Source organism: Heptranchias perlo, chromosome 2 (assembly GCF_035084215.1).
Source record: "Heptranchias perlo isolate sHepPer1 chromosome 2, sHepPer1.hap1, whole genome shotgun sequence".
In the NCBI taxonomy this organism is placed as follows: domain Eukaryota; kingdom Metazoa; phylum Chordata; class Chondrichthyes; order Hexanchiformes; family Hexanchidae; genus Heptranchias; species Heptranchias perlo.
In genome coordinates, this window is record NC_090326.1 from 69641498 (window position 1) to 69654485 (window position 12988).

The window sequence follows — 12988 nt, forward strand, 5'->3', positions numbered from 1 at the left end:
TGCGAACCACCTTCATCTTCGGTTGTCTATTGGTGTTCAATTAATGATGTTCTTTGCGCTGGTTAGTGCATGATCGCATTTACTGTTATTGCTAGGTGGCTGCGGTCAATTACTTCATCCCCACCCCACATTGTTGGAAGTTCAGGGTGTTGGCCATTGGTGCTTAAAATGCAAATAATGTAGAGTAGAAGGGAAACCAAGAAATTACAATTCCTGTCCTTTTTACGTCTATTAACTCGCGGTGCACTGAAGTCAAGGAACTGTTCAAAGCTTAGCAGGTAAGCTCAGCAAAGCTTGTGTGTTCCATAATGGGGGAGTTGAGGCTACTTATAGAAGGCCTGTTCCAGTCATATTAGGTCACATAATGTGACTCTCACAGCACTATCTGTAGGCACAATACCCCTGGAATGTTGCGATCACTTGCCATTTTTAATAATATATGGGTGCATGTTTGTGTGTGGGTATAGATGTGTACAACACCATTACTGATGGGAGGGTGTAATTACAGTGTGAAAAGGTTACATAGGTAGTTTTGATTATAAAAGTAGACATAGGAATTTACAATGGAAATAAAAAACAAGGATAAAATGTATGAATTTAAAATGGAGACTGAACACCATGGGGGCTGTAGATATATAATAAACTGCACACAGTTCCTGTCTACAGACCTTGCTTCCTGTTGTCAAATTTTTACTTGCACTTTTGTGTAACTTTTCCATTGAAAATTCCTGTCTCCACAATTCCTATTCAATTTTCCTATGCCAACTTTCACAGTCAAGGTTTGTTGATGAAGTAATCAAATCACTGAAAATGCTTTCTGCAAAAAAAATTAGCTATTCTTTTTGTTCTCAGTAACTAAAATTTCTGATCTTATTGATTTGTTGGTGTGCTTGCTGCCCTTTGAATTGATTAATTCACTGGCGCCTGCTGCTCCAGTAATTTACTGGTTTGTTAGTGCCTGCTGCTCACTTCATTTGTTGGTGTACCCACTGCTGTATTAATCTATTGGTTTGTGCCCACAACTTCACTTGATTTGTTGGTGTGCCCATTGCTCTGTGAAGTTATTAATACACCTGTGCTGGCTCCTCCATTAATTATTGATGTATTGCTGTGCCCAATGCTCTGAATTTATTGATTCTGCGGTGCCTATTTAGTATTGCTGCACTCTTTATCGGTATCCTGAATCCTTTAGTTAATAGTGAGTTATAATGCATGTGGTTTGTTGGTTTCTGTGAACTCAGTTTTCTGTTGTGATTGTATGGAGTCATAAAAAGATCCATTTTGTTATAATTTATATTTTCCACATTATTTTATGATATTTTTTTAATCTCTATGTATTGTTGTAACAGCTTCTGTTGTCCACTGTTTTAGTGATTATTGTCATTATATACGTTGGGAACATTAAGGTGAAACATTTCAACACTAAACAAATCTTGAAACACTAAAATATCACAGGAGATTGACTACAGGGTATATGTGTGGAGATGTATATATTCTGCATAATATGCTGCTGCACTTACCATGCTACCATACTTTTATTGCACTGGAGAAGATTTGCTATTTTACATCTTTGTGCCATATGTTGGCAACATCATTTCAAAATACTACCATATTAAAGTTTATGTAATAGGTAAACTGATGCTCACTGATTTGGGTAAGACCATTCATTCTGCTAGTTGATTTAAATTGAAATTTGGAGGAAATAAGTTATGGATTGTGCTTTCTTTGTGTACATTTTAGAGGATTATTGCAGTATTCGGCACCATATAATTGATGGTTTGTCATAGGAGAAATTAGAGGGACATAAAAGAAGTAACATCTCCCACAGGATGCACAGTGAACTACCCCACTTCTTTTGTTAACCTAGTAATTCTAACACAGTTATCAACTAGATCCTTGCATGGAAGCCAAATCATTTTCTAGAACATGTTCTATTTGTGCTGGCAATAGAGCCACGTTACCTGGCATGGACTCGGCACAATGGTATTACCACAGTCCAGCGTTTTTTTTTTCATCTTTGAGTTTTCATATCTTTGTTCTTGTTTCACACAATGTACTTGCTAGCGTTTCCTGCTCTCTTGTTCTGGTGTGTAGAATTGGGCAGAGTGTCGGTCTGTGGGTGGTTGGTTACTCACCACTCTACTCCTTTGTTGTTGCATGATTGAAGCCATTTTCCTTTAATCTGAGTTAAAATGTTCTAACCTAAAGCACTTGGAGTTCAGCTTTGGGATTTGATGACTGCTGAGAAAACTGAATAGTACAAAGAATGCTCCTGCTGGGTGCAGCTAAGCACCATAGAGATTTGTCTTTTATCACTTCCATTTTATGCTAAAAATGTGTGGTAAGCTTAATAGGAGTCAGTCTCTGCATTGTACTTACTGTTACCAAGGGTTGCTACTAATTTCACATTCTCTTCACCAGTCCTCTGTAGTCCCCTGGTTATCTGTGTGGAAGCTAAATAGAATATACACATCCTCTTTATTGCACCAACAAAAAATTGACCAGGATTTGTCACATAGTCACGTCTCCCTTTGTATAGTTAGTTCCCACAGAGGATCATAAACTGACAGAGTGAGACTGTATAGATTTAGTGTGCTGTATCATCTTAACACAGTTTGTGCTGCTTCTGTGCTGTTGACATGCTCACTGACTGCTTGGTGTTTGTAAACACGAGAACGTGTCACTAATGTTGCAGCTTTGTCAATTTTTCATAATTCTCATTTCTAATTCAGATTTTGTTTCAGCTAGCCTTTTGTTTCAGCATTATGCTTGGTTTCCTGTTTCCCTCTGGCTGCAAGCCTTTATGACCAATTTACTTTTCCATCATTCTTATTTGGCACCTGCTACCTCTTACCTCATCTACGATAAGGTATAGTAGTGTAGTGATTATGTAATTGGGCTAGTAATTCAGAGGCCTGGACCAATAATAATCTGAAGAACGTGAATTCAAATCCCACCATGGCAGTTTGAGAATTTGAATTTAGTTTTAAAAAATCTGGAAATAAAAAACAAGCTGGTATAAGTAAAAGTAACCATGAAGCTGTCGGATTGTCGTAAAAACACAACTGGTTCGCTAATGTCCTTTATGGACGGAAACTAGTCGTCCTTACCTTGGCCTATATGTGACTCCAGTCCCACATGAACGTGGTTGACTCTTAACTGCCCACTTCAGTGGCCTAACAATCCACTTGGTTGTATCAAACCGCTACAACGAATAACAACAATAAAATCGCACGGACCACCTGGCTGCGACTTAGGCATTGAATCAGGACACAATGAAGGCACACCCAGCCCAATCAATCCTGCAAAGTCCTCCTCACTAACATCTGGGGACTAGTGCCAAAGTTGGGAGAGCTGTCCCACAGACTAGTCAAGCAACGAATGGCCTGACATAGGTATGATTTTGTGAATATGACTGTCAGCCAATGTCCCAGACTCATCCATCACTGTCCCTGAGTATGTTCTGCCCCACCAGCAGGACAGACCCACCAGAGGTGGGGACATGGTGGTATATAGTCAGAGGGGTTGGGGGGGTGGGGGGGTGCGGGTAGGAGTGGCCCTGGGATTCCTTAGCATGAGTAAGGAATCCTCTTTTTGATTACCACCTACTGCTGTCTCTCAGCTGATGAACCACTTGGAGGAAGCACTGAGGGCACAGAATGTGCTCTGGATGGGGAACATTAATGCCCATCACCAAGAGTGGCTTGGTAGTACCACCACTGATCGAGCTGGCTGAATCCTGATTCCTGAAGACCTGCAACCATCAGCAAAGTGATGGAAGGAATTGTCCACATTGCTATCAAGCAGCACTTGCTCACCAATAACCTGCTTACCGATGCTCAATTTGGGGTCTGGAAGGACCACTCAGCTCCAGACCTCATTGCAGCCTTGGACCAAACATCCACATGAGCTGAATTCCAGAGTTGAGATTAGAGCGACTGCTCTTGACATCAAGACAGCATTTGACCAAGTGTGACACCAGTGAACCCTTGTAAAACTGAAGTCAATGGGGATCAGGGGGAAAAGTCTCCAGTCGCTGGAGTCATACCTGGCACATGTTGTGGTTGTTGGAGACCAATCATCTTAGCCCCAGGACATCGTTGCAGGAGTTCCTCAGGACAGCATCCTAGGTTCAACTATCTTCTTCGGCTTCATCAATGACCTTCCCTCCATGATAAGATCAGAAGTGAGGCTGTTCACTGATGATTGCAGTGTTCAGCTCCACTCGCAATTCCTCAGATAGTGAAGTAGTCCGTGCCCGCATGCACCAAGACCTGGACAACATCCAGGCTTGGGCTGATAAGTGGTAAGTAACATTCGTGCCAGATAATTGCAAGGCAATGACCATTTCTAACAAGAGAGAGCATAATAACCTAGCCATGACATTCAATGTCATTACCATCACAGAGACCCTCACCATCAACATCCTGGGGATTAACTTAACACAACTAAACCAGCTATGTAAATGCCATGGCTACTAGAGCAGGTCAGAGGCTGGGTATTCTGCAGTGAGTGGCTCACACCCTGACTCCTCAAAGCCTTTCCACCACCCACAAGGCACAAGTCAGGAGTGTGTCAGCATACTCTACACTTGCTTAAATGGTTGCAGTTGCAACAGCACTCAAGATGCTTGACACTATCCAGGACACAGCAGTCTGCTTGATCAGCACTTCATCCATAAGCGTGAGCATCCACCCTTCTACCACAGGCGTACTGTGGTTTCAGTGTTTGCAGGATGCACTGTAGCAGTTTGTCAAGATTTCTTCGGCAGCACATCCCAAACCTACGACCACCACCACCTAGAAGGAGAATGGCAACAGGTGCAAGGAAACATCACCTCCAAGTTCCCCTACATGTCACACACCATCCTGATTTAGACATTATCGCCACTCCTTCATTGTCGCTGGGGCAAAATCTTGGAACTTCCCACCTAACGGCATTGTGGGAGCACCTTAAGCACATGGCTGCAGCAGTTCAAGAACAAGGCCCACCACCACCTTCTCAGGGCAACTATAGGATGGGCAATAAATGCCAGCCTTGCCAGCAACGCCCACATCCCGAAAATAAATGGAAAAGAAAATATTCTAACCCCACCACAGTACCTGATGATGAAATAAACTGAAATACCTTCCAATTTTCCTGGACAGATCAATTAGTTTTGTTTTTCTGTGTTGTTTGAATTTTGACCTTTTTATTTTAGTTTGGCAAAATACTACTAGGCATTTGTTTTCATTGGGCCGAAACTTTCTCCGACCGACGTGGTAAGGCTCTCCGCACAACCTGCGGATAAAAAAATACGAATATACTCACTGGGTAGGCCACGACGCCCATTTGCTTAATTTTGAAATCTTCTCCAGTGGTGCGCTCCGAGATCAGCGCAGGCCACGTGCGTATGCAAAGACTGTGAGAATGGAAGCCCCGCCCACAAGCAGGCAAGTAACATTCATTTAAAGTGACGTTCCCTATGTTAGTCTAAATAAAAATTTAACATAACTTTCCTCATTATAAAAAGGCAAGGAAATGATTTATAATGTACTAAAACATACAGAAATTAAAAGTTTCAAAAATATTTTTTAATGACCAAAAAATATTAAAATAGGAATGATTAGACATTCCACATTTTTAAAATTTAATTTTTTGTTGTTTTACAGTCGTTATAAGTCTCCGCACTTTTAAAAGTAGTGTAGGGCTGGTATTTTCAAGAATACCTTCTCGTGGCATAAGTACCTTCATTCCAGTTGGGCAGATGGGTAAGTTTACGATTGTATGGTGGTTGTATTGATTGTGGTGTAGGTAGCCCTTTAATTCGGAACTGTCAAAACGCGATTTCGGGACTTTACTGCGCATGTGCGCATTCGCGAACTCACTCCGATGGATTTGACAGCGGTTGAAGAGGATGCCATTGAGGAACGGCGCCTGTAATGAGTAAGTTTTGCCCCATTGTGTGTTCAACCTTTTATCTCCCCCCGCCCCCCCCCCCCCCCCTCACTTTCCATTAAAACTTTTGAGTAATTTTTATGCACCCATCTACATTGGTGTGTTGTGTTTCACAGGACATTTCATCAATTGTTTTTTTCCTGTATCATTTCCACCTACTTTTTCTGATTTTTTTTTTTGGTAGAGTCGTTAGTTCACGTTACTTACTTTTCTATTTCTGTGAGCCAGTTTATATTTGTAACTGGTTTTTACTTGAGTTAGCCTGTGACACGTTTGATATAGATGCCAGGGACCCTGCTTATGACCTATTGTCTTTTTGTTGTTTTCTTTGTAGGTTTGGATATCAGACCTTAAACTATAGGTTGTTTTATGATGGAAAGCACTTTGTAGGTGAAAAGCGATTTGAGTCGATCCATGATCTAGTGACTGATGGCTTGATAACGCTGTACATAGAAACTAAAGCATCTGAGTACATTTCAAAGATGACTACAAATCCTATCTATGAGCACATAGGATACGCCACGTTGTTGAGAGAGCAAACCTCAAGGAGACTGATCAAAGCAAAGCGTGACAGTAGAAAGGTGTCCTTGGTGAACGATGAAAACAGTTCAGTTGAAAAGGTAAGAATCTCCATTTACGTTTACATCTTTTTAATTGCCATATAACATGCAGTCTTGTATATACCATGTACTTCCTGTATATCACATTTACTCTGTACACTTTTCCATCAAGTTACTTCTGTCATGCCTGACTGCAATGTGAATTCAGGAGAGTAACGCTCTTAGGCTGCTTTCTAATGACCCCGTCTGTGGTACGAAAGAACGCTAAGTTTGTAATGCTATTCCACTTAAGTTTCTATGTTATCTGTGCCATACAGCTCAGCCACCACTGTAGTTATTGTGAATGTCACTTTGAGTGATAAATTGGACAATTGCTTATACTGGAGAAAGAATGCACAAACCAGCTATTTATAATTGGCTGGCACTGAATACATTTGTGATTGATAGTGAGACAGAAAATCACATGATTCAATCAACACATTATACAAACTCCTTTGCAGAGATGCTAAATACCATAACAATTTCTGATCAATCACTCCATCATGGTAATGAAGCACTTTGTTTGAAAACACTTCTGGATCTCTTGATTCGAAACTACCATCTCAACTTCTAATTGCATGTGGACTGAGCACAGTCCAAATATTTGTAACAAGCTGGCTAAATTGAGGCAAGACTACATACAATAAAAAATTGAAGTATGTGATAGAGAAGACTTCAAAGCTGCTTTCGAATTGAGGAACTAACTCTGCTACTCTGTGAGAGCAACAAAACAAGGAATGCAGTTGCGTGATACTGGAAAATAAGTCTTAGTGATTTTACTGCTACAGAAACACAGAAGCTATGTACCATAGTACCATCGAAAGGTCAGAGTACATAACTAGAAAGATGAGGTGATTTGTTGTTGAAGGTGGTGCTGATTGTCCTGATATTTCTGTGGTTATCGTTGCTCTGAACACGAGCATTTCAGTGTGTTAGTTTACACTTCCTGTCCATCGGTTCCAGTATCAATCCTGAAGGTTATTTATTGCTGGTTGAGTCTGAAAAAATGGGAGCAGTGGTTACGATCTGAAATCAGTGTTGAGTTCAGAAGGTTGTAAAGTGCCTAATCGAAAGATGAGATGCTGTTCTTCGAGCTTCATTGGAACAGTGTAAGAGGCCGAGGACAGAGTGGGAGTGGGACGGGGAATTAAAATGGCAAGCGACCGGCAGGTCAGGGTCACACTTGCAGTTTGAGCAGAGGTGTTCGGCAAAGCGTTCACCCAATCTGGATTTGGTCTCCCCAAAGTAGAGGAGACCGCATTGTGAGCAGCGAATACCGTATACTAAATTGAAAGCAGTACAAGTAAATTGCTGTTTCACCTGGAAGGAGTGTTTGGGGCCCTGGACAGTGGGAAGGGAGGAGGTGAAAGGGTAGGTGTTGCATCTCCTGTGCTCGCATGGGAAGATGCCGTGGGGAGGAGAGCAGGTGTTGGGGATGATGGAAGAGTGGACAAGGGTGTCACAGAGGGAGCGGTCCCTTTGCAGTGCTGGGAGGGGAGGGGAGGGGAAGATATGTTTGATGGTGGGATCGTGCTGGAGGTGGCGGAAATGGCGGATGATATGTTGAATGTGGAGGCTGGGGGTGGAAGATAAGGACAAGGGGGACTCCATCGTGGCTTTGGGAGGAAGAGGAAGGGGAAGGAGTGAGGGTAGAAGTGCAAGAAATAGGACGGACACGGTCGAGGGCCCTGTCAACTGGAGGAGGGGAATCCTCGGTTGAGGAAAAAGGAAGACGTATCGGAAACACTCGTGTGGAAGGTGGCATCGACAAAACAGATGCGACAGAGACTGAGAAACTGGGAGAAGGGAATAGAGTCCTTACAGGAAACGGGATGGGAGGAAGTATAGTCAAGGTAGCTGTGGGAGTCGGTGGGCTTATAATAGAAATTGGTTGACAGCCTATCCCCAGAAATGGAAATAGAGAAGTCGGAGATGGACCGAGGGAAGGGTGGAAATTGGAAGCAAAGTTGATTAAATTTTCCAGTTTGGGGCGAGAGCAGGAAACAGCACTGATACAGTCATCAATGTACTGGAAAAAGAGGTGAGGGAGTGGACCTGAGTCGGACTGGAACAAGGAACGTTCCACATATCCCACAAAAAGGCAGGCATAGCTAGGACCCATACAGGTTCCCATAGTGACACCTTTTATTTGGAGGAAGTGAGCGGAGTCAAAGGAGAAGTTGTTCAATGTAAGAACAAGTTCAGCCAAGCGGAGGAGGGTGGTGGAGGATGTGGGCTGGTTGGGCCTCCATTCAAGGAAGAAGTGGAGGGCACGCATGCCGTCCTGGTTGGGGATGGAGTTGTAGAGAGACTGGAAATCCATGGTGAAAAGGAGACAGTTAGGGTCAGGGAATTAATTCCATTGGAATTGTTAGCAATAGATATTTTTACAGGGACTAATTAATTCAGCTCATAGTGTAAAAGTGTAATAATAAGAGACTGAATAATGTGGTATCTCACTTCACACCATTACTTCTTACTCTCCTTCCAGTTACAATAGGTGTTATGTATTTGGTATGTTGGAAAAATTAGCAACACACACTCAGTTGTTTCATTTGCTGTGTACTTTTTATTAACAGAAAAAATTCATTTTAAAAGTATGCCAAAAATAGTTTTAGAAAGATCTTGTGCAGCTCTAAATAAGTGAGCAGGAATATCATTCCATGAATAAATGTCAAATTTGTTACATTATCTTGATAATCCTATTATCTAATTGAAAGGTTCAGGCATTATAAAGTGAAGTTCAAACAATTTAAATTTTCTTCAGCATCCCAAAGTGGCAGCCTTGAAACTACTTTCTGAGCTTGAACATAAACCGAAAATACTGGAAATACAGAGCAAGGTTTTCTTTAAAATCTAAAACTGGAACAAAATAGGTTAATGTTTCAGATAGAGACCCAAAACAACCACTTTCTCTTTTCAGATGCTATTGTCATAGTAACATAGGAAAAGGAGTAGGCCATTCAGCCCCTTAAGCCTGTTCCACCATTCAATTAGATCATGATCTGAACTTCATTTACCCAACTTTGCTCCATGTCCCTTGATACTTTTTACCTAACAAAAATATGTCTATCTCAGTCTTGAAAATTTCAATTGATCCAGCATCCACAGTCTTTTGGGGGAGAGTTCCAGATTTCCACTACCCTTTCTGTGGAAAAAGTGCTTCCTGATTTCACTCTTAAATGGCTTAACTCTAATTTTAAGATTCAGAACTGGTATCTTTTCCAATGCATTTGTGCCCTTGCTATATCTATTATCTGGAGAAGCACTGCATGCTGCTGCCTCCAATAATATAGATTATATAATATGGGTGATACTGGCCACACACACTGCTTCCTCCAAAACTCAGAGCAATGTTGTGCATGCATTGTCTAAATGTCTGTGCATCTGTATTGGTACTCTGAATATAACTTTAGTTTACACAGGGCCTTGGTCAGACCTCCTCTGGAGTACTGCGCCTTAGGAACGATACATTGACCTTGGAAGGGTTACAGTGCAGATTCACTAGAATGGGCTTAAAGGGTTCAATTATGTTCCAGCTACTTGTTCTGAATTCCCGCACCAGAGGAAATAGTTTCTCTATATAAGAACATAAGAAATAGGAACAGGAGTAGGCCATACGGCCCCTTGAGCCTGCTCCGCCATTCAATAAGATCATGGCTGATCTTCTACCTCAACTCTACTTTCCCATCAGATCCCCATATCCCTTGATTCCTGTAGAAGTCCAAAACTCTATCTATCTCAACCTTGAATATACCCAACGACTCAGCATCCACAGTCCTCTGGGGTAGAGAATTCCAAATGTACACGACCCTCTGCGTGAAAAAAATTCCTCCTCATCTCAGTCCTGAATGCCTGACCCCTTATCCTGAGACTATGCCCCCTAGTTCTAGACTTTCCAGCCAGGGGAAACATCTTCTCAGCATCTACCCTGTCAAGCCCTCTCAGAATCGTACATGTTTCAATGAGATCATCGCTCATCCTTCTGAACTCCAGAGAATATAGGCCCGATCTACTCAATCTTTCCTCATAGGACAAACCTCTCATCCCAGGAATCAATGTAGTGAACCTTCGTTGTACCAGCTCCAAGGCAAGTATATCCTTCCTTACATATTGTAAACAATTTTACAACACCAAGTTATAGTCCAACAAATTTATTTTAAATTCCACAAGCTTTCGGACGCTTCCTCCTTCCTCAGGTGAACGGTATGGCCATACCGTGCCTGGGGTTTCCGTAGGCCTCTGACCTGTTGGCCTCTGACCTTGGCGGATCCGGATCCTCTCCTCAGGGACGCCTGGTTTCGCTCCAGGATCAACCCTTACTCCCATCCATGTCCTCTACAACCTGACTGAAGCAAGGGGTGTCTCTTTTGTCAGGGGCTATTATTGACACGGATGTTTCATCCTATGGGGATCTTGCCAAAAGGCGTGGAGGCCAATTGGGTGTCGAACATCGTTCAGGATAAAGGAAGAAGAGTCGGCCTACTCGTTATCTCTTTCTTTGATGGACAGGGGGTGATGGTGTAGCCCCCTCAAAGCCATACCCCTTAGATTAACCAATCACCAGTTACCACCATTCCCACAGGACTGGCCCCTCATCTTATCCTGTAGTGTTTCTCTCAAGGCCTCCCTTAGCAGCTTCTAGGTCTTATTATCTTGCACTGCTGTCTGGGTCCCAGGCTTGGAACTCTAAGAATCCGTTGTCTCTTATGGACAGTTAGGTTCTTATCTCGTGGGCATGTCTGTGTGGCTATGTTCTGTGCTGGCGATTTCATACTTTAATTAGTTTTAATAAAGGATTTTTAAGGGTTTTTGCAAAGCTTGACAGAGCCTAAGTTGTGTGGTTAATTACTATATACTTGCAGATTTAGTATTAAAGAGAGAATTGTGTTCATATAAGGATAAGGATAAAAGAAGGTACATGTCCCAAATACATGTAGTACAATGAGTCAAGGTTCAGGTGCGATTACAGCAGTACATTGGTTAACAATCATCAGATATATGTTTGATTAATACAAAAGATGAACTACCCAAACTACACGTTTGATACAGATTCCACAGGTGACAGTATAATCTTACACCTGCCCGACCAGGATTTCCTCCTACCCCCAGGACTGCTGATGACCATTTCTTCCTCCCCAGGCTCCTCGCTGCTTGCACATGACAGCGGAAGAGTGGGGCCCGGGTTCCTGACAGATTTTCCTTGTATCCGCCTGATTTACTGCCCATTCCCGGAGCCACTGTGGGAACAGTAGCGGTAAGCCCCAGGAAGTGATGGTAATGATTCTGAGGTGACCCCAGTGGAGGAAGAACTTGTAGCAGCCTCATGACCCACTGTGCACTCACATAGCTGTTGAAGGACCTGGTCTCGGCCAAGGCCGTCAGTGGGGCATCTCCTCTAATATTCGGGGCACTTCTGCCCCTTTAACATTGCTCCCAGATCTTTTGATGCCGCAGTAGCATCCCTACTATTGGGATCCTCCACTTTTGCACTGGTGGGCTTCCTTTTGATGGCAGGAATCCTACCGTGCATAGGTTATGAGCACTGACTCAGCAAAATGGGCGAGGATGGATACAGAAGGGTAGACTGAAGTCCCTCCCCATATGCTTTCCAAGCTTTGTTCTCCACTTTATATGTCTTCCTGCACCATGCACTATTCCCTGACCTAGCAGGCAGGGAAGTCATTCTTCTCAGCAGTTTGTCAATTTTCCCTCTTCAAGTAGGTGCAAGGACCTGCATGACACTGGAACAGATTGACTGTCTCTCCATGAGAACAAGAATTTCACCTCTGCCCTATGCCTCTCATCAACCGTGGAGTTTGAGAACTTGTTGTGTGGGTAATTAGAGCTATGGTACCATGCTGTACCATTCTGTGGTGCTTCGTTTTAGTATCTGAACAGGTTGTGCTGCCAACCTGTGAGCGCAAAACAGTTCCAGCAATTGTAACTGACTGAACTGAAATACCTGAATTTCACATAGCAATTTCTTTCAATCTTGATCCAAAATTCTCTTGCAGACCGCAAGTTTTTTTTGAAGATTGAATAATTGTTGTTCCCGCTCTCTGTTTTTGGAGGGGGAATGAGAGAGAGAGGGAAAGACAGGGAGGTTTATTTATAAAGAAGTTCATAAGGTGATCATGGCTTGTATTGTAAAGAAAAGGGGAATTTTTTTTAAAAGGTTATACCCAACTTTAACACATATTACACGTGATACATAATTGTATAACTACAAAAGTTAGTACTTTAACTGGATTTTGCTTTATTAATAACATTTTCTAAAACTACAGTTGTAACACACAAACCACAATTTGGAGTTGCACAGTGGCTTCAATGGTTCTTAAAGGGTATCAAATTGAGCATGGATCTCATTAAAGGTATTTGTATTCTAAATAGCCGATTCATCAATAGCTTACTCCCCTGATGCTCAAGTTAAAATTGAAATCCTTTACGCA

General features: G+C 42.3%; 1 protein-coding gene across 3 annotated transcripts in view; it reads left to right on the top strand.

Moving 5' to 3' along the window:
* The window catches only part of chn2 (chimerin 2), a 255588-nt gene that overhangs the window by 169167 nt on the left and 73433 nt on the right, over positions 1–12988 (top strand). For all 3 annotated transcript variants that reach the window (XM_068002561.1, XM_068002552.1, XM_068002571.1), the window contains exon 6: positions 6272–6557. In XM_068002561.1, the coding sequence (XP_067858662.1) occupies positions 6272–6557 (286 nt within the window). The remainder of the gene's footprint in view (positions 1–6271; positions 6558–12988) is intronic.